This window comes from Pelodiscus sinensis, chromosome 4, assembly GCF_052426305.1.
Source record: "Pelodiscus sinensis isolate ZL-2025 chromosome 4, ASM5242630v1, whole genome shotgun sequence".
NCBI classification, from domain to species: Eukaryota; Metazoa; Chordata; order Testudines; family Trionychidae; genus Pelodiscus; species Pelodiscus sinensis.
Genome location: NC_143055.1, coordinates 17,897,852 through 17,920,577, shown reverse-complemented (window position 1 = coordinate 17,920,577; position 22,726 = coordinate 17,897,852). Strand labels below are relative to the sequence as shown.

At 42.1% G+C, this 22,726-nt stretch overlaps 1 protein-coding gene across 2 annotated transcripts in view; it reads left to right on the top strand.

Moving 5' to 3' along the window:
• The first annotated feature begins 650 nt into the window (after positions 1-650).
• Positions 651-22,726, top strand: part of LOC102463770 (uncharacterized) — a 37,443-nt gene continuing 15,367 nt past the window's right edge. The window contains exons 1-7 of one of the 2 annotated variants that reach the window (XM_025190508.3): positions 651-1,036; positions 6,679-7,167; positions 8,997-9,132; positions 14,215-14,303; positions 15,284-15,347; positions 16,297-16,385; positions 18,248-18,360. In XM_025190508.3, the coding sequence (XP_025046293.3) occupies positions 982-1,036; positions 6,679-7,167; positions 8,997-9,132; positions 14,215-14,303; positions 15,284-15,347; positions 16,297-16,385; positions 18,248-18,360 (1,035 nt within the window). In that variant the 5' untranslated portion in view covers positions 651-981. The remainder of the gene's footprint in view (positions 1,037-6,678; positions 7,168-8,996; positions 9,133-14,214; positions 14,304-15,283; positions 15,348-16,296; positions 16,386-18,247; positions 18,361-22,726) is intronic. The other variant, XM_006134726.5, reaches the window with a different exon arrangement.

The window sequence follows — 22,726 nt, the reverse complement described above, 5'->3', positions numbered from 1 at the left end:
TCACAAGCTGAACTGCTATTGATCTTTCACTGAAGTTTCTCACTAACCATACTACTGTTTATATATACACAAACCACATAACCTTTCCAAATATACAACCAGGGTTTGCAATCATGCAATACTAGAAACCAGGAGACAAATACACTGGAAATTCAAGGACTGATTTTGGAATCAATGTGGCAAAAGAGAAGTTTTCTAGTTAAATAAATAAAAATGCAAAGCATGTAAGATCCTTCCTCAAACTACTAGAACTGAGCACAAGGCAACAAAGAAAAGAGAAACAGCAGAAACTAACCTCAAAGAATAATAAATAACAAAAACAATATTGCAGCCTATGCCTGAATCAGAAGTGGGGCCGCAATAGGATGCAGATTTGTTACATTAAACCTTTCCCCATTAAGCACTGTACTACTCAGAAATGCTTTATGTACCACATCTAGTAAACTTGCTAAGGTTGGCCACAAAAATCATCTGACCTTAGTTACATCCCCCTTAGTGGTCGTCACAAAGAGAACTTCTTTGTGCTGTTTCTGTTTTCTTGTTATGGGAAATCCTGGGTATGTTGAAAGTGATGTAATGTTTGTCAATGAGTTTAAGATCATGGGAGCTGGACAGCAGCCAGCCTCATACCCCCTCTGAACGCTGACTGCTGGATCCAATAGCAGCTTAGTCTGCTCTTTGTTTCTTTTAGAGAGCGTCTCACTTGTGTGTATTCCAGTGCAGGTATGCAGAGCACACAGAAACCCTTCTGCACAATATTTAGTTCAGGCTTGTGCTTTTGAAGCACAAGACTCTTCTCAAAAGGCCCTTCTCAGTCTGAGTAAATCCTGCTTAGTTTGTTGTGGGGGTTTGGTTTGACTCAACCACATGATCAGAGTCAGGTGATGGAATTGGGAACAAAAACTTTAAAAAAGGACAAACGGTTAGCTCTAGGAACTGAGTAGCTGCTCCCCCTTGGTGAGGACCTGTCTCCCTTGGAAAATGGGTACCTATCCCCGGTCTCTGCTTTGGAGTCTAGGTGCAGCTTATCTGATGGGTGAGTAACTACTTTTCACATGTGACTTTCTTCTTTCTTGTCTAGAAAGATACTAGTTTGGGTTCTGAACTATTGCACTGGGATAACGATGGGACTTTGCATTTTCACGCAGTTACTGGTTTTGGAAGCAAGGTATAACTGCAGGGGAAAGGATGAAGAAACAGAGGAAAGGAAAATAGGCTGCAAAGACATGATTAAAAGCATTTAGTCTTGAAACTGGATATATATACGACAACACTTAGCTGCTACAACGACCTGGAAAAACACATATGGCTGAGCACATTGCTCAGCTAAGTTTAAAGTATTTTGGAAGAAAGGCATTTAACAGCTGAGCTAAATCCTGAATATTTTGCAGCATTTTGCTTGTAGAATTGCAAAAGACAGAAGGAAGTGTTAGAAAATGACCCTTGTAGCTCCAAGGTACACAGAATAATCAGAGTCTTTCTGCAAAGCAAAGCATAGATACTGGACATACCGCAAAAGGGTTTTATATACTTATCTTGCTGTTACAACAGATGACATGCTATAGGTCAGAAGTCACCCTCAGATACACAGCTCCTACTGAGTTCAATGAGAGTTATTTTCATATATCTGAGGACAGAATTTGCCCCTCTATTTAGTATATAAATAAATATTTTATATTCGTGTTAAAGGTTTTACTGTTGGGATTCCAAGAACTTTGTATTCCTTACAATATTTATGCCAAGTGGAACACCTGTCTGCATGGTGGAGCTCCATCTTAGGGTATGTCTACACTTGCACCCTATTTCAAGAGAGGGATGCAAATGAAGACATTCGAAATTGCAAATAAAGCCGGGATTTAAATATCCCATGCTTCATTTGCATATTCACGTTATGGCGCTATTTTGAAATAGTGTTATTTTGAAATAACAGATGCTGTTAAGACGTGGTTATTTCGAGAGAAAACCCTTCTCTCGAAATAACTGGTAAACCTCATTGTATGAGGAATAAGGGTTATTTTGAGAGAGAGGTTTTCTCTCGAAATAACCATGTCTTAACAGTGTCTGTTATTTCAAAATAATGCTATTTCGAAATAGCGCAATAATGTGAATATGCAAATGAAGCACGGGATATTTAATCCCGACTTCATTTGCAATTTCAAATGTCTTCATTTGTATCCCTCTCTCAAAAGAGGGTGCAAGTGTAGACCTACTCTAACAGATTTATTGCAGCATAAGCTTCCATGGGCAAAGACCCACAAAAGTCTATAATGGTTGCATATGCTGTAAGCGAGAAATAATTTTACTCTTTTAATTATAGAGTTCAGTCAATTACCTGGACAAATAAAGGACAAAGTTGGGGGCCTAGCTGGCATGAGTCATCCCATCCTAACAATTTCTGGCTGTATTTTTAGAGATTTTTTGGGGGGCGGGAAATCACTCCTTCCATCTAGAAAGAATAAATCACCAAATTTGGTCAATTAAAAATTTCAATACCGATTTTAGCAACAATTTCTAGAACATTTGATAAAAATTGATTTTATAAAAGTACAATTTCTGTGAAAAAAATAGAAACTTCAACAGTTTTGTCAACTTTTCATAACTCTTCTTCCTTCCAGTTTTTGAATGAGCAGGTCATACTAGGTGATCATAATGGCTATGTTCTACAAAAGACTTCATTGTTAAAATGTCTACCATTCTGTGCAATCCTGGGGACTTAATTCTACTTCTGTACCAGGGGCTCTGACGTACCCATGACAAGATAAACTCGACCAGGAGCTGGTTTGAGTAGGTCATACTAGGTGATCATAATGGTTCCTTTTGAAAACTTATTCCAGGAGCACCCAATGGAATGCTAGAGCCAATAGGTTTGCACCCCATAGCTTACAGTGAGACACATTTAACAAAACTGGAATTGGAACCAAGGCAGCCCATTGGCATATGCTCCCCAGGTGGGAAAACTGATCTCAGATTTTAAGGAAGGCTGAGTCAGAAAAGGGGGACTTCATGTCTAGATTTTTGGTCCAGGTATGGACACCATAATGCCCTTCTTCAAAGATACCATACAATTGCTGTTTCTGGTTAGGATCAGCATGATGTCCCACACATTTCAGATGAGCAGCAAGCCAGGCTGGCCACTCCCTTGAAAGCAGAGGAAATAATCAAGGCCACGGAGAAAATGAGTCCTATCAAGACCCCCAATCCTACTAGCCCACTGATAGAAATCTACAACGTTTCAGAGAACTTCTGGCCTCTAAGCTCTAATACATTTACAAAAATGCCATCAAGAAAGGCCTGTTAACTGCTACTATGAAGGAAACCCTAATTACTTAAACCAGGCAAGGATGCACAAAAGTGTAACAGCTACACAGCCATTTCTTCAATCAATACTGCTATGAAAATAATTTAAAAAATATTGGCTGAGAGATCTGAAAAAGTAATGAGTGAAATGGTTAACCCCCTCTGGGTGGGATTTAATACAAAAATGCATGATTCAGATAACACGTTAGTTGATTAATGTTATGGCATTCAATGCTCTAGGAGTCTCCATGCAATCATTTCTCTTGATACAAAGAAAGCTTTCCACTGAGTGCACAGGCAATATTTGTTTCTTATCCTGGATAAACCATTTATTTCATGGATAAAGCTGTTATATTCCAAACACAACTCTTGTATCCTAACAAATAGGACAACACCAGCCGGCACGGCCAGAGGCGGGGTGTATGGCAAGTCCAGGTTCATCTTCCCCTACACTCCCCAGCCAGAGGGAGGAATGCAGCAAACTGTGCACTTCCCCCTTGCTCCTGATGAAAGGGAACAGCCAGCAAAGTCCCCATATGAATCTGTGGGGGAGCATCAGCCCCTCTGCCCTCCCTAAAGGGTACCCTGGGAGGTAGGGGATAGGAGGCTCAGGGCTGGGGCAGTCTAGGATGGGCGGGGGGGACCAACCCTTTCATCTGCCTGGTGATTCTGTCTCTTTTCTGTTTGGTTTTCTGAGAAGCAATCCCATTCTAGGCACATCCCATTTTCCTGGCACAATCAAACCCTGACCTTGCTTTAAGTTATGATAAGAAGAAGATGTATACTGAAGTTGGTTGTCCTAGCTCTTACTGTTTAGGAGGTGTTCTTAAGCAGACAGACAGACAGGCTCTCTCAAATAGTAGATATTTTACAATATTAAAAGAAAGTTCAGGCTGGAGACTAAGGAGAAGTGGCAATATATCCAGCATCTCCCATCTGCTTGGCCCCATTGCCTGTGGTATCCCTGACCACTGGAATTGCTTTCACTTTTCCAAATATTACCCAGGCTGCCGAGACCTATGGTGATACTATATGCATACTTGATTAGCAAATTTGAATTAAACACAAATTCTCTAAAAAAAGCAATGGGAGAAGGAATCAGGCCAATTATTGTCTGCTAGCCAATGGAAACAAATTTTAACCAGTGCTCCAAATTGTTCCTATGACCTCTAAGATTAATCCAGCAGACAAGCATATGGAGGATGCACTGGATTCCTCTCCGACTATTCAAAACATGTGCTACTAAACCAGACAAATGCTGGTGCTGTGATTCAACAGGTGCTAACTTAAACCATGTTCTTTGGGAATGCTCCTATACTCTTTATGTTGTGGGCAGAACTTAATTGCGGAGTTAAATTTCTTCCTATCAAATAAAATTGTGTTACCGGGGAAACATATTCACCTAAAGCTCATGAATGTTAATTGGAAGTTGAATAAATCTGAAAAATGTTGGTAGCCAAGCTCAATCACTAAAAGCCTAGTACAGCAAAACTGGAAACCTCCCTCCCTCCCTGCTTTAAAAAAAAAAAGACCACAATCAAAGCCTGGAGTATGGGATATTGTAAGCATGGCCACCATGGAAAGAACAGTACACTGTAACAGAAATACCCAAGAAAAATTATCAGATGCATGGGATGTTTTCCTGCAAGTATCTAAATGATCCTATTACGTATATGCATGGCCCTTTTCTTCCCTCTCCTCTCTACCCTCTTCCTTCCCTCCCTGTTTCCATCCACCTCTCCTGAACTTTGTTTCTATTCTTTTATCTTTATTTTAATAATTTTACCAGTTGGATTTTTAAAGCATTTTGTTGTTTGCAGTTGTGCCATACAAATAATTGATTTACATTTTGATTATATCATATAGACATATATATAATGACATTCATATTTTATATTATTAAATGCTGCACCTTAGCTATATTTGAAATAGAAAATGGTTAATATATTATAAAAAATCTATGTATTATGTGGGGGTGGAGGGGGAAGGGGTGACAGACTTGCCAGGCCCCTGGGCAAGGTGGAGGGGAGGCTCGCTCTGCACTACCGGAAGGTACAGGGTGTCAGGCAGAAGGAGCAGGGCTGGGGATAGATAGCCCTCAGCCACCTGGAGTGCACTGCACTGTTGTCTTTCTTCCCCCACCTACTCCCAGACAGCCCTTAGAACGGCCTGGGGGTGATTTAAAAGGCCTGGAACTCCAGTTGATGCTGCTGCCACAGTAGCAATGGCAGTGGTGGGTGGGAGCCCCGGGACCTTTTGAATCACAGGTCCCCAAGGTAGCTGCCCCTTTGCCCCTGTCAGCAGGTCTGGTATTTATATATAAACGTAATATAAAGTTAATGGAAAAAAGGATCAGAACTAGGAAAGCCAGAATCGTCTTGGTGACACAGCAATCTAACGAGCTACAAAACCTTCTATTGCCACTCTCCATTAACTAGAAGAGTTCAGGATGAGATTTAGAGATTGACCTGAGCCCTAAAACATGAGGTTCAATATCCCTTCAGTCCATGTGATTACAGTTCTGGATATTATTTTTACTCATTCACATATCCAATCACTTTCTGAACCTTATGTTCTTGACTTCAATACTTTCCTGTGGCAATGAGTTCCACAGTCTACTTATGCACTTTATGACAAATATTTATCAGTTTTGAATGTGTCAATTGTTAATTTAATTGGAGGTCTCCATGGGTACATCTAGGCTACATGCCTCTGTTGCCAGAGGCATGTAGATTAGGCTACCAGGCATAGGAAAATGAAGCAGCAATTTAAATAATCACCGTTTCATTTAAATTTACATGGCTGCCGCGCTGAGCCGACAAACAGCTGATCAGCTGTTTGTCAGCTCAGCGCGGCAGCCATGTAAATTTAAATGAAGCGGCGATTATTTAAATCGTCGCTTCATTTTCCTATGCCTGGTAGCCTAATCTACATGCCTTTGCCGACAGAGGCATGTAGTCTAGACGTACCCCATGTGTTATAAGATGGGAGGGAAGAGAAGCACCTCACCTACCTTCTTTAGACCACTAAATATTATATATACTTTTATCTAGTTTGCATCTCTCTGCATCTTGAACATAACAGTGAAAATAGTTCCAAACATTAAAAAGTGGATTTGGTTTAACTACTAGATAAATGTGTCTGCATGGGGCTGTCTCCACACACAGAGAACACTAAGGGCATATCTACACTAGGAAATTATTTCAAAATAACAAATTTTAAAATAATAACTCTTGAAATAACTGTTTTGAAATAAGCTTATTCTCCAAGGAAAGCAGGAGTTATTATTTTGAAATAACTAGGCTTGGTAGCGTGGTTGCTCTGCTTATTTCAAAATAAGATCAGGGCTAACTGAACTACTAACAACTTTTTTCCTCTTAGGAATTGTTGTTGGACAGATGACCACTGCCCCAGTCTCTACGGGATCACTGCAGGTGTCTGCTGATGTTTTGTCAGCTGCTCCAAGTGCAACCGCTGTTGGGGTCTCTACGGTGTCAACTACAGCTGACACAGAAACACTGTCAGCCACTGCAAACCCTACAGAAACTCCAAGGGTGCTCTCTGCCACAACAGTACCTGCTGAGGTTTCGTCCACCACCCTAACTGGTACAGCATCCACCATTCCAAATGGGACCACTATTCAGGCTTCTACAGGACCAACATCAGCTGTGACCGAGTTGGCTGGGGTAACATCAGCTACCTCCAATGGCACAGCATCTACCAGCATGTCTTCTACTGCTCCAAAGGTGTCAGCCTCCTCTGGGGTTCCATCAGCCACTCCATTCGCAAGCACTCCAGAATCCACAAACTGCAGTGTGGTGAATGCGACGGCCTGCACACCTTGTTCACCAGGAACATTTCCCAGCAAGGGTAAGAGGCAAAGCGATTTCCCTGCCCACTGCAGCTCTCTTACTTTTCTATAGAGGTGATTACAAAAGGGATGGAAGCTGGGTGTGTGGTTTTGTTATTGCACTATCATGTCACATAGGAAGGCTCAGATTTTTTCCTCTACTCATTTCTTACATTAGAACATCTGGCTTGGTCTGTCCTGTCCAATCTGGGGGACTCCATAGCTTATTTAAGAAGTGGTAGGATCATACCCTAAACATGCCATGCAGGTGAAACAAAGCTGATTGGGAGAGGAAGGGATTCTAAGCATGGTAGGTATGAGCAAAAACAATTTTAAATTATTTGTCTCAAACAATTGGAAGAAGGAAACTTCCATTAAAGACTTAGGATTCCTGCTCTATCAGTTAAGAGCAGAGAGAGCTCTGTGACCCAGGAAGTCCCATAGCAATGAGACTTGACATTTATGATTTTCTAAAGTACAAATCATCATCATAAAAAAAAGGCCTTTCATGCTCTTTAAAAAAGCAAAAGAGGGCAGCCTGCTTCCTCCTTTCTTTTTCTCACTGCAGGTTGCCTTCAAAGGGTGAGTGTGCACTTTCTTTCTCTCTATTGTTAAGCTCTCACATTCTGAGGTAATAAGAATGCCTTAAAGAGCTCAGATAAATATGTAGGCCAGAAACAGATGGCAAATGTATCCATTAACCAGACTGTTAGTGGGAACATCATCTCTACCCCTACACAGTGCAGAATACCTGTTCTGTGCTTATGCCTGAAGTATTCAGCTCTTCTTAAGGATTCATGTGATGTTCAAAATTAAAAAATAAAACCCACCAAAAAGGAAATTTTCCTTCATACCATGTGCGGTCAACCTGTGAAATTCACTACAGCAGTAGGTGAGCTAAATAATACCATAGTCTGTTGTTTTAACAGGCTGCATAATATTAGGACTGAAAATAAAACATGTATCAGGGAGTGCTTAAGAGAGGGCTAACCAGTTCTCACGCTTCAAGGCGTGAATCAGCCCCTGCAGAGATCAAGAACCAATTCCCAACACCACCATGCACAACTTTGCAGACTTGGATCCATTATAATCTTTCTCTTCTCACATGCTTTGTTGCAAAGTAGCAGGCACTGGCTTCCCCCAGAGGAAGGATAGCAGATGTGATGGATCAAGAGCTGACACAGCAAATCCTACATAATTATTCTATGTAGAATAAACTGGCTTTGCTTTCCACTCCAGCTCATCTGATGAAGTGGGATTTACCCACGAAAGCTCATATATTTTTGTTAATCTCTAAGGTGTGATAGGATTACTCGTTTTTAAAGTTACAGACTAACACGGCTACCCCTCTGTGACTGGTTTTGTAGCGTTAAGACTGAGAGAATTTTTATGATGTGGGATTGACTATTTCTGCGTAAGGCAGAATTCTCCGTTTTGGGGTTTTCTGCTTCAGTTCTTTTTCCTGCCAAGCATACTTAATTAAAAAAATTACTTTTGATCTTTGATTAGTTTGGACTGAGGGTAAAGAAAAACCTATTGGTCTCTCAAATTAAAAATAACCTTATTAATGGTAAAGATTCCACAACTGAGACAACAGATCTGAGACCTTGTTTCTTGTGCTAGTCTGAGCAGAATCAAGTACTTTGGGGTTATTATATAATTAATAATATAAATCAAAATTCTTATTTTGAATTTCAATATTCAGTATTGTGTGGGGACAACATTTTGATAATTTTTTCAGAGGCCTTAGGCAAAAATATTTTTACATTCCTTATATTGATGTTTCAAAAACTGGTGTTTTACCTTTGGATACAAATGTCATTTAAAAAAAATGTTGATTCTACTTTAGAAGCGTTGAGTTGTTTCTGCTGCTCAGAGGGTACCTGTGCAGACCCTGTCGATTGTGTATCTTGTCCAGTGGGTCAGTATCAGCCTCTAGCCGGAAAACTGTCATGCCTGCTTTGCCCACAAGGATATTACACTAAGTAAGTATGTAGTCCACTGTTGTGATTAAGACCATATTTTTGTTAGGCAATTGTGCATTCCTTCTCTCTCATTACAACTATTTTGGGTTTGTACAAGTGCCTAGCTAATGGGACCTTGTTCTTGGTTTGCCTTTAGGCACTACCAAAATAAACATGATCAATAATAATTTCTTGGAATGTAGAAGCTCTTTTGCTTCCCCTGGTTAGGCTGCAGGGGCAGTGTTAATCAGGTTTCTCAACTGTAGAACATGCAGGATTTTGCTTAATCAGAAACTATGGGTGAAAACCAGGAAAGGTGAGGTTTTTGCTCCAGCTCTTCCATATACTGCCTACTGAATCACTCAAAGGTGACTTGTATCCTCTGCCTCTAAGTTTTTCTATCTGTAAAAGCTGACTTACAAGGAGAGGCTGAGGTATTTGGGCTTATTTAGACTAGAGGAGAACAAGGGGGGAACTGATAGCAGCCTTCAACTACCCGAAGGGGGCATTCCAAAGAGGTTGGAGAGAGGCTGTTCTCAATAGTGTCCAGGAGCAATGGTCTCAAGCTGTAGTGGGAGAGGTCTAGGTTGGATATTAAGAAAAACTATTTCACTAGGAGGGTGGTGAAGCACTGGAATACTAGGACTGGAAGGGACCTCGAGAGGTCATCGAGTCCAGTCCCCTGCCCTCATGACAGGACCCAGTACTGTCTAGACCATCCCTAATAGACATTTATCTAACCTACTCTTAAATATCTCCAGAGATGGAGATTCCACAACCTCCCTGGGCAATTTATTCCAGTGTTTAACTACCCTGACAGTTAGGAACTTTTTCCTAATGTCCAACCTAAACCTCCCTTGCTGCAGTTTAAGCCCATTGCTTCTTGTTCTACCCTCAGAGGCCAAGATGAACAAGTTTTCTCCCTCCTCCTTATGACACCCTTTTAGATACCTGAAAACTGCTATCATGTCCTCCCTCAATCTTCTCTTTTCCACACTAAATAAACCCAATTCTTTCAGCCTTCCTTCACAGGTCATGTTCTCTAGATCTTTAATCATTCTTGTTGCTCTTCTCTGGACCCTCTCCAATTTCTCCACATCTTTCCTGAAATGCGATGCCCAGAACTGGACACAATACTCCAACTGAGGCCTAACCAGCTCAGAGTAGAGCAGAAGAATGACTTCTCGTGTCTTGCTCACAACACACCTGTTAATGCATCCCAGAATCATGTTTGCTTTTTTTGCAACAGCATCACACTGCTGACTCATGTTCAGCTTGTGGTCCACTATAACCCCTAGATCCCTTTCTGCCGTACTCCTTCCTATACAGTTGCTTCCCATTCTGTATGTGTGATTGTTCCTTCCTAAGTGGAGCACTTTGCATTTGTCTTTATTAAACTGTATCCTGTTATGCACTCACCTTATAGTAGCCCCATCTAAGTTGTATTTGCCTTGTTTATTGATAAGAATATCATGCAAGACCGTATCAAATGCCTTACTAAGTCTAGGTATACCACATCCACCGCTTCTCCCTTATCCATAAGACTCGTTATGCTATCAAAGAAAGCTATCAGATTGGTTTGACATGATTTGTTCTTTACAAATCCATGCTGGCTGTTCCCTGTCACCTTATTATCTTCCAAGTGTTTGCAGATGAATTCCTTAATTGCTTGCTCCATTATCTTCTCTGACAGAAGTTAAACTAACTGGTCTGTAGTTTCCTGGGTTATTCTTATTTCTCTTTTTATAGATGGGCACTATATTTGCCCTTTTCCAGTCTTCTTGAGTATTCTAGGATGTATTCAGGCCCTGGTGACTTGCAGGCATCTAACTTTTCTAGGTGATTTTTAACTTGTTCTTTTTTTATTTTATCTTCTAAACCTACTCCCTTCCCACTAGCATTCACTGTGTTAGGCATTCCTTCAGACATCTCAGTGAAGACCGAAACAAAGTTGTCATTAAGCATCTCTGCCATTTCCAAGTTTCCTGTTACTGTTTCTCCCTAGGATTACCTAGGGAAGTGGTGGAATCTCCATCCCTAGAGGTTTTTAAGTTCTGGCTGGACAAAGCCCTGGTTGGGGTTGGTCCTGCTTTGGGAAGAGGGTTGGACTCGATAACCTCTGCAGGTCTCTTTCAACTCTATGATTCTATGAAAAGGGGGTTACTATTTCACTGTCTCAGTGAAGTGCTGAGAGATTTAATTCATTAATGACTGCCACTGAGCCTATCACAATCTCTACAAATGCATGTGTTGGCCTAAGAAACCAGACCTCACAGATTGTCCAGACTTCAAAGTCTGTAGAACGTCGGGTATAGTGGAGTCGTGACTTGGGTACAGCTGTAACTTATCTGGACTCATCTCCATCTTACGTCTGCTATAGAAATAACAGCTGTGCCCCCTGTGCATGATCAGTTGTGACTCACTGATCACATGTGTGCAAATGTTTCATTTGGAATCATGTACTGGCCCTTTACCTACATTAGACACAAACTAACATGTACAGGCAGTCTCAGAGCTACACCACTTTAATTAAAAATCCCATCACTTGGTGCCAAAAGCTTCAGCTGATTGTGGTTTAGCAACTTCCTTCAGGCCAGTTTCTGAAACCCATATGACTGCTGGAAGGCTCTGCAGAACTTGTTCTCTTGGTAACTTTCAGACTCTGTAAGACAGGTGGGTGGTCCCTTATTAAAAGCCAAACTAAATTCTTGTAGTTGAATTGTTACAATGGCCACAGGACTCTTGAGCTACAGATAATTGGGTTTCTCGGTGTTGCCAATGATGCCTTAACAAAGCTGTCTCAGTTCCAAGAACAAAAGCTTCTGCTACCAAATCTATGTCTCCTAATTGTTACCTTTAATACAAACCCCAATGCGAACCTGCATTCAGTGGTTCTTTAACCCAGTCAGGTCAGCAATGAATTCTACTGGGCCTCAGAATCAGTAGCAACAGAATATGTCTGATCACAGTGCAAGTTCCACAGTGGCAAGAATTACCATTAATAATAGGGGAAAGGGAAACATAGCTATGGGGGCATGGAGGAGAAGGATCAAACGGAGAAAGAGATTCCTCATTTGGAAAAGTGGTATGATCTACAATTTCAGAAGGTGGCATAGAGAATACACTTATTAAGTTTGCAGATGATACCGAGCTGGGAAGGGTTGCAAGTGCTTTGGAGGATAGGGACATAATTCAAAATGATCTGGACAAACTAGAAAAATGGTCTGAGGTAAACAGGATGAAGTTTAATAAGGACAAATGCAAAGTACTCTACTTAGGAAAGAACAACCAATTAGTTTCATACATACAGAATGGGAAATGATGGTCTAGGAAGGAGTAATGCAGAAAGGGATCTAGGGGTCATAGTGGCCCACAAGCTTAATCTTAGTCAACAGTGTGATGCTGTTGCAAAAAAAGCAAATATGATTCTGGGATGAATTAACAGGAGTTAATTGTGAGCAAGACATGAGAAGTCATTGTTCCACTCTGCTCACCACTGATTAGGCCTCAGTTGGAGTATTGTGTCCAATTCTGGGTATCACATTTCAAGAAAGACATGGAAAAATTGGAGAAAGTCCAGAGAAGAGCAATAAAAATTATGAAAGGTCTAGAGACCATGACCTATGAGGGAAGACTGGAAGAATTGGGTATGTTTAGTTTAGAAAGGGAAGACAAAGGGAACATGATAGGAGTTTTAAGTACCTAAAAGAGTGTTATGGAAGGAGAAAAATTGTTCTTCGTGGCCTCTGAGGATAGGATAAGAAGCAGTGGGCTTAAATTGTATCAAGGGTGGTTTAGGTTGGACATTAGGAAAAACTTCCTAACTGGCAGGGTGGTTAAACACTGAAATAAATTGCCTACGGAGGTTGTGGAATCTCTGTCACTGGAGATATTTAAGAGCAGGATGGATAGACATCTGTCAGTGATGATTTAGATGGCACTTGGTCCTGCCGTGAGGGCAGGGGACTGGACTTGATGATCTCTCAAGGTCCCTTCCAGTTCTAGTATTCTATGATTTGGATAAGAAATGCCGAAGCCATTTCATGCACCCTTCTCCTCTAAAAAGAGTTGACATTTCATTACCATGCCAGCTCTGGTTCTGGTAACACTGAGACTGTATGGCCAAGATTTTCAACATGGGATACCTCAAGTGGGACTCCAAATCCTTGCTGAGGCTTCTGTTGAAGTGACCCAATGTTCAAAGGTGCTGAACACCCCACAGCTCACATAAAAATCAGCTGGTTGTTCTGCACATTTGAAAATCAGGTCTCAAGTACCTGAATGTGAACTCAGGCTCCTAACTTAGGCACCCATGCTTTCAAATCTTGGCCTAACTGCTTTGAAGACAAGACTTTTTAATCTTGTCCCTGCCTGTAAAGCTGGCTGTAAAGCTTGAAGTGCACTGCAGGAAATGCATAAACAATCTCTACTAGTAATGAATTTGGGAACATCATTGAATTGAATGAATGTTTAAAGCTCAGGCTAGTTCTAGTTGGGTATGTGAAAGGTTAACCAGTTAACTGGTACGCCTCACCCATAAAACATGAGGCTTAGCAGTTCTGGTCAACTGGTGGAGGTTGGAACAACTTCCCACCTGCCATGGACAGGGAGCTGCTCCAGCCCTGGGGGGTTGGCCATGGACAGAGGCTGCTGTGGCTGTCCAGCGCCGCCTCCATCTGCAGTGGGCCTGGGTGTGTCACAGGTAGGGTCTGCTCTGATGGTCTGGAGCAGCTGCTGTCTGCAACAGGTGGGGGTGGAGGAAGAGGGGTGACCACTTCAGTGGTCTGCAGTGGGAGGGGGGACTTGCTCCAGTTTGGCTGGAATGGCCCCCCGCCCACTGCCCCTTTAATTGATTAACCATTCAAATGTAACATTTAACCAATTAACCGATTAAATGGGATTTTACAGCCAGAGTTCTAGTTGGGTTCTACCCCCAAAAGGCTTCACCCCCATTAAACTATTTCTATATTTCCTAAAGATGCATATGATGCAAGCAAATAGGTCTGTCAAGTTCAGAAGCCTTTTAAGCAGCTTACATTTGACTGACGTTTTTCCTCAAGGAAAATATATAAAACTGAACTAACTCTGCTCAACTCTTTTTAGTTTAACAAGAAGTGAGGCATGCCTGCCCTGTCACCCTGGCTCTTATTCCAATGCATCTGGGGCATCAGCCTGCAGCCCATGCGGAAAAGGTATGCTTTGACTCCTCCTCATCTTACAGGTGTGCTGTGATGGCAGCATGAACAAGATTTTTCTTATAACATATCACAGTAACAGATTACTGAAAAGAAAAAGTAGCATTGAGTAACAGGGTTATTTTAGACCAAAAAACCATAGGAAGGGAAAGACTAGCTTTCCCGTCTTTTCCTTGTCTATTCGGTATTTTTGCTAATTTGGTGTAAAACTAAGTCAAACGCCGCATCTCACTTGGTTCTTGTGTATAATAAAGCAGTTTATGCTCCCCTCAGACCTCAATAATCTTCCTGTAGGGTGTCTCTCTCTCTCTTCAGTGATAGAAATGTAGCCGTGATAGAAATGTAGTCTCTCTTCAGGTCTGCCTGTCTTTCTTCAGAAGGGAGGGTAGATGTTCATGTACCCTGACTAGAGTAAGTTCCTGCTGCTTCAGATGACTGGGTCAGAAGCACAGTTGCCTTTCCTGAATATAGGCAAAACATCCCTCCCTATAGCTTTCATATGGGAAAGGTAGGATGGCAACCCCCCATCCTTGAGACCATGCTGGTAGCCTATACTCGAAACTGCATTTCTATCGTTCGTCTTTTTCACCTTCACTCAGTTGAATGTAAAACCGGGATGAAGTGCTCCTCAACCTACCACCAGCAACTCTGCAGGGCCTGTCTACCCATGAGGGGACACAAAGTGTCACTTTGCATTTCTTGAGAGTTTTAAATCTTGGTAATATCACTAGGTAGAAGTGAAGTGGCTGTGCCAATATTGCAACGTTATTGTGATTATTTCCTGGGTTTAGGACTTCTTAAAAAATTTCAAACATCCCTCTCTCCAAAATCAGTCAGCAGAACACATGAGGTTTTACACATTATTACACATTATTTACACATTATTGGTGGGCCTTGTCGTAATGCTTGATAACCTTGATAATTAAATAGTGGCATTACATGAGCTTAGGGAAGTTTCCTCTTTTCTGTTTCTTTAGGATATTTCAGCTTCCAGCAAAATTCAGCATTCTGTCTCCCCTGTCCACTAGGATCATTCTGCAAGTAAGAAACACTTCTATAACTTTTCAGGGGTATGGACAGGATTGTAAGTTTCTTTTTGTCACCCTTCTGCCAGGTGGAGCCAGCAACAACCAGGGCTGGGTTTAATATCTGGGTTCCTTTGCAACTCTAGAACAGAGAACTGGCTCCAGCCCACTCCCAATAATCTGGGGGAAAAGTCACACACTGATCCTGAGTGCCTCTGAGAGGCACTACTTCCCCACTTGCAAGCACAAGAATCTGAGTAGAGAAACTTTTAATTAAAGGAGATAAGTCACTCAACATTAAGATTAAATTCCCTGGATAACTAAGGAGGTGAAGCTGCCGGAGATAAGCTCCTGTGCAAAGTCATGAGAGTAATTTGGGATAGAGGAGCTTGAGAATTCAGTATAAAAAATTCCTCAGTGGGAAGGAAATGAGAGAAAGAAAATAAGTAACAATGAGCTGGCAAATACTGGCCTTTTGTTTTAAGAAATGAGCTTCGATACTGAGCGTTATCAGAACTGATCAGTGTTCTGTGACGGTTTCACATTCCATAAGTAGAGCCCTGCAAATCTCCGGCTGTAGATACGGATATCAGTAGCTCATATTTGTGGATACAGATGTGTATAAAATTTTGTATCCGTGCAGGGCTCTACCCATAAGGCTTTTCTGTCTCCCCTTCCTATTGTAGATGTGCTGTACCACTTTCAGTTGGGACTTGCATTGGTGTATCTTACCTCAGATAGATGGGTCTGCCCTCGAAGTTTGTATTAATGCAGCCACACAGCTAGCTAAAATCCTAAGAGAGACAATAGCCTCAGCTCTTAATGCAAGCGTTAACATCCAAATAGTATAAACCTATTCAGGTATTGCTCAATGTCATACTCAGTTTACATGCGGGATCAGATGATTCTGCTAGAGTTAGGCTATATTCATATCTTTCGTTTCCTCTCTCCTCTTCTCTCCAAAGTACTGCCAACTGCAGCCAGTGTACAATTTGCCCCACAGGAGAAGAGGCCCTTAGAGAAGCATCTGAAGAATGTGCACCTTGTCTGCCAGGTAATTAATAAGAGGGGAAATTAAGCTGATATTCCGCCTGAGAACACTGAGCTCTATATGGAGAATTAAACTTGCAGAAGTGCTTTAAAGTGATTTTTACTAGCAAATGGGAAAGCTTCCGGCACCTGTTCTCAGCTAGAGATTGCAGAAGACACTATTTCATCAGGATTGCAGAACAGTTCTTGCAACTTTTATTTCCACCATGCTAGCAGGCAAACTGTTTTTAGCATCAATACATTAGGATTTCAGCTGGTAATGTTGATCAGCAACGGGGTCGTTCACAAGTATACACGAGGTTAGTTACAGCATACTCCAAAACACTTCTGCTTACTCCTGCAGGAATTCGGTGTAAAAAAATTTAAAATTCCGTGAAAAACATTTAAAACTCTGCATTTTTTATTTGTCAAACCACCACCATAAAATCACACTAATTTCAATTATTTTGGTATTTATTTCAAAATACCTGTCAGCAAGGATGTCTGTAGCTATACAGACCAAAAAAGTAAAGGTTCAAGAATTTTTTTTGACAAATAGATTCCTTACGGGACATTTTAATACAGAACTTTGAGAAATTCATTTAAACTACAACACAAACACATTTCTTGCTCCCCTTGGAAGCAGGAAAAGCTTGCGAGATTCAAGGGTAAGGGAGGAGCTGAGAAAGAAGGAAGAAGCCTGGGATTGATCCTGGAGTGGGTGTGGATAGAAGAACAATTTTTTGTTGTTGTTGTTGTTGTTTTTTTTTTTTTAAGAGGGGAGAAGAAGAGATTATTAGAAAGTTGGAGAGCTTCCTCCAGACAGACCCTGGTTGACCCCTAGTCTCTTCCATTCCACCAGGCACATCTGCCCCATCCTTATATTGACCTACAATCTCCCTACCTCCTGTGGCCCTGTATTCCCTTCTCATTTATTCCTTGTCTTAATGCTGCCACCCTACTAGTTCCTGAGCCTCAGTCTGGGCCCACACTAGCCATCCTGAATCCCAATGTGACTAATACAGGTTATACCAGCAAAACTGTGGTTTTGCCTGATTATTTTGTTTTGCTCACGAGGTGGATTAATCTACTCGGGTGAAAACAGAGTCACTAAGCATCGCATCCATTATGAGTGCTTTACTGGGATAGTATGCTGGTATTCCTATAACGGTATTCCCATTGGAGACCTGGCTTAAGCCGAAAACAGTGAAGCTCATAAAAGGGGAAAATGATGAAATGTTCAGATTCAATACTGCCTTATATAAACACCAAGCCACATGAGTCACTAATACAGCATTATGCATGGCCCCATAAGCAGCAGCAAGGCTAACACACTCCAGGAAATTCCATAGCGAAGTAGTGTTTTAAAATTAATGTACAAGGCACATTAAATATTTTTAAATGCAAACACACAGTATCACAGTTTTAGTCCCATAGTTCTTACGAACATATGAAGTTCAGAAAATGAAAAAAAATCCCAACTATTTAGCAATTTTTAAACAACTATCAGCTTGCAGTCTGATAGGACAGATGGATTCAAACCAGTCAGACAAACACCTTTAAACTTTGGAACCAATATAGACGTTTGCAGCTTGAGCTCATCCTCACTTTTGAACTGTGTGAAAATGCAGAATGTCATTTCCCTGCTTTTCCACTGAACTCATGACTCAAACTTACTCCAGTCACCAAGTTTAGAAAAGCAGGCTGCCTGTCTCCCATGCATTCTCTTTTAGTTTTCTCTGCCCATCAGCATAGACCAGTTCAGACCCCAGGTTTTGTTTTTTGTGCATTAAATGTCTTCTACTTTTTTACAGCACAGGTGAACAGATACCAAAAATCCCAATACTCTAATCCTACTCCTCATTTTGTGCTTCTTTTGATTTGTAGGTACATATAAAGGCCCCAGCGACAGCAAATGTGAGGCCTGCAAGATCGGAGAATACCAATTACAAAGGGGCAAGGGAAACTGTGACAAATGCCCAGAAAACCATTACTGTCCTGTAAGTCTCGCTAAGCTGCAGCTGTGCGTGTCTTACCAAATGTAGCCGATCAATTACAAGCTGAACACATTTTAATTAACACCATCTTTATTCAATTCTCTTCTTTGTGGGGTTTGTTTAGCTTTTTTGCTTTAAAAATATGTGCACACAGTTATGTTAGAAAGGAGTAGTCTCAAATGTTGGCCCCTCGAGCCATGTACTTGTTTTGTTCCACAGGTGAACTTTTGGTGAAAGCTAGAGAATGGAAAGTGGCTCGTTAACTGTTACTTGAAATAGAGGCATGACTGTGTAACAGACTTCTTGCTCTCTATTCTACAAGTAATGGTGCCATTTTGGGTGCACCCAGGAATGACTTAAGTCAGTGATGGGCAACCTGTGGCCCGCTGGGCATGCAGTCCACATAGCCCAGGCATGTTCAAAGTCCGGCCCGCGGGCCAATTGCGGCCCGTGTTCCGATTTAATACGGCCCCCGCTTCCTCCCCCTCTCCTGGCTCCCCGGCGCTCTTTTGAACTGGCGCGCCCAGTGCGCCGCTTCCGGCTGCGCCGCCGCCGCCCATGGCCTTCGCGGTCCTAGAGCCTGCCCTGTAGGGCACGTCTGCAGCCCTGCTCCCCTGCGGGTTTGCCCTGCCCCTGGGCCGCCGTGAAGCCGGCGTGCCCTGCGCTCTCCGCCCGCCTCCGAGCCTGTGGGCCCTCTGCCTTGGGGCTGAGAGTGCGGGGACGGCCCTCACGCATGTTCACTTCTTCAAATCTGGCCCTCTTTGAAAAAAGTTTGGACACCCCTGACATAGCCCATCTCCCTACCTCATATGCATCTCATGAACTGGCACACTAGATCCCTGCACTTTCTATTCCTCCCCCTCTCTTCCGGCACTTTCAGAGCACTGCCCATCCACGGCTTCGCATTCCATCCCCACCCCCGGAGCTGGAATGCTGCACATCAACTGTTCACAGCTGTTCAAAATCTGGGAGGAGGAGTGAGGACAGAGCACGACTCAATTTGTAGTGCTCCAAAAGTGCTGTGAGGGGGAGGAATAGCAAGTGCAGACCCCAGTGCTCCTGTGCACAAGAGGTGCATGGGGGAAAGGGGCAGACAAGGGGTCCGCAGGCCACAGGTGACACCCCAGTAGACCACAAGTTACCCACCACTGCTCATGCAGCCCACTGCGATGAAGAACCATCCCTTATGTGTCCTATTCAGTATTCTTGGTTGCCCATCAGTGACAAATCTATTTGAACCAACCTGAAGCTACCACTCTTCACTTCCTATAAATTTCAGACTTGTCTACACAAATTCATTGCTCGCATAGCTATACTGGTTCTGACTAGGCTGGAAGAGCCCCTAGCGGTGTCACAGAATAAGACAACAGTTTTCCTGGCATAGCTACACCATTTCCCTGAATGATATGAACTAAGCCAATAGATTCAGAGGGGTAGCTGTTTTAGTCTGTAATCGAATTTTTTTTAAAAAACCACTGAATAGTCCTGCAGCACCTTAGAGACTAACAAAAAATGTAGATGATATGAGTTTTCATGGGCACAACCCATTTCTTCAGATGACTGGAGTTTAAGGGGTCCGGGTTCCAAATGAATAGCAGAGAAAGCAAGGGGATGGGGAGGGAAAGGAAAGGAGAAGAAATTGGGAAAGAATAATTAGAGTGTCCATGCTAATGAAGCTGATAGTGTGGGTTCTAAGTACTCTTAAGTACTCTGTGTTCGGCTTTTTATGTCATGAGGATGTGGAACGTAGCTGGTAAACTTGTTAAAGTCTTTGTTTAAACCTCTATTGTGGATATCAAACTTTCAAATAAAAAATAAAGTTCTGCAGCTTCCCTTTCAAGCTGGTTTTTGAAATTGTCTTGTAATAAATATGGAAAATTTGAGATCCATTAATGTGAGCCCAGGAAAATTAAAATGTTACCTAACAGGTTTCTGTGCGGTGTTACCTTTATGAATATCTAACTTGTGTCTATTAATCCTTTGTCATAGAGACTGTCCAGTTTGGCCATATACATGGTAGAGGGACATGGCTGGCAACTGATGGCATAGATCATGTTGGTGGATGTGCAGTTATATGAGCTTCTGATGTGGTGGCTTATGTGGTTATGTCCTGTGATAATGTCGTTGTATGGATGTGTGGACAGAGTTGGCACCAGAGTTGATTGCAGAGGTGGGTTCCTGGGTGAGTATGTTGGAGATGTATTGTGTGGTTGCTGGAAAGAATTTGTTTCAGGTTAGGAGATTGTGTGTAGGCGAAGATTGGCCTGTCTCCCAAAGCCTGTGAGAGTGACAGGTCATTTTCCAGGATAGGTTGTAGATGATTGATAATGCGCTGGAGAGGTTTATGTTGAAGCCTGTAGGTGATGACAAGTGGAGTTCTGTTGTTTTCTATGTAGCACCAATCTTGAAGAAGCTGATGTCTGGGGACTCATCTGACTCTGTCAGTCTGCTTCTTTAACTTCTCTGAGTGGATATTTTAGTTTTAAGAATGCTTGATACAGATCCTGTAGGTGGAGCAAATCTGGCTGTATCTTAGGGCCTGGCTATAAACAATGGATTGGGAAATGTGTCTTGGATAGAAACTAAAGGCATGTTGGAAAGGTGGTGAAAGTCGTGTAATTGGACTGAAGCGTCAAGGAAGAGGATCACTTGAGTGGACTAGTCCAGGCTAAGGTTGATGGTGGGATGGAAGTTGTTGAAAACCCTGTGGAATTCTTCAAGGGTCTCCTTCCCATGGGTCTATATCTATATAATGAATAATAGAAGTGCCCTTCTGTTGATAGTTGTGACCATACTGGATTTTTGCTAACACAGCTATGTCTGCTCTGGGATGTGGTTTTTCACACTTGTAGCCAAATACAGCTGTGCTGTCAACAAACCTAAAATTAGGATGTAAATACCCACTTAAAAGGCTGTTTAAACGATATAATTGTAATCATTTGTAATTTGCAATCATGGTAACTAATTGACCATTCATTATTAGTGGGAAATAGGTCAATGGAGGGATGATAGGAATTACTAGAGAACTTTCTGGGTGTCTGGCTGGTGAGTCTTGCCCACATGCTCAGGGTTTAGCTGATTGCCATATTTGGGGTCGGGAAGGAATTTTCCTCCAGGGTAGATTGGCAGAGGCCCTGGAGGTTTTTCGCCTTCCTCTGTAGCATGGGGCACAGATCACAGCTGGAGGATTCTCTGCATCTTGGGGTCTTCAAAGTATTTGAAGGCTTCAATATCTGAGATATAGGTGAGAGGATTATTCTAGGAGGGGTGGGTGAGATTCTGTGGCTTGCACTGTGCAGGGGGTCAGACTAGATGATCATAATAGTCCCTTCTGACCTTAAAGTCTATGATTTAATTGGTTAACAATGGAGGGCTGGTGCACAGTGGCTGGGATCCCACGGTGGGGGCTGCTCTCATGGCTAGGATCTGACCAGTCTCCTCCCGCCCAGCCCTCCGTGAGTGAGGGCTACTTCAGCCAACTGGCATACTGTGGGCAGGAAGCTGCTCTGGATGGATGGGGTCCTGCCAGCAGGGCCACAGCAGGTAGGTGACTGCTCTCCTGCCCAGCCCTCTAATTACTGGGTAAAATGAACATCAGTTTAATTACATTAATTAAAACAGCCACTTAGTGTGCAGCAGCAGTCATAAAAGCAAATAGAATGTCAGGAATCATTAAAAAAGGGATAGAGAATAAGACAAAGAATATCTTATTGCCCCTATATAACACCATGATACGCCCACATGAGATACTGCATACAGACGTTGCCTCATCTCAAAAAAGATACGTTGGCATTGGAAAAGATTCAGAAAAGGGCTACAAAAATGAGAGATTTGGAATGGATCTCACATGAAGAGCAATTAAAAAGACAGACTTTTCAGCTTAGAAAAGAGGAGACTAAGGGGGAATATGATAAAGGTTTATGAAAACATGACTGGTGTGGAAAAAGTGAATAAGGAAAAGTTATTTACTTATTCCTACAATAGAAGAACAAGGAGTCACCAAATGAAATTAATAGACAGCGGGTTTAAAACAAACAAAAGCAAGTTTTTCTTCACTCAGTGCACAGTCAATCTGTGGAACTCCTTGCCAGAAGATGTGGTAAAGACTAAGACATTAACAGGGTTAAAAAAAAGGAACTAGATAGACTCATGGAGGTTAGGTCCATCTATGGCTATTAGCTAGGATGGGTAGGAATGATGTCCTTAGCCTCTGTCAGAGGCTGGAAATGGGTGATTGATCACATGAGGATTACCTGTTGTTCCCTCCCTCTAGAGCAGTGTTTCTTTAACTGTGTTCTGTGGCACATTGATGTGCTGTGGTGAACAGAATTTATAATGGCTGCCCTTAAAGGGGCAGGCAACTTTTTTT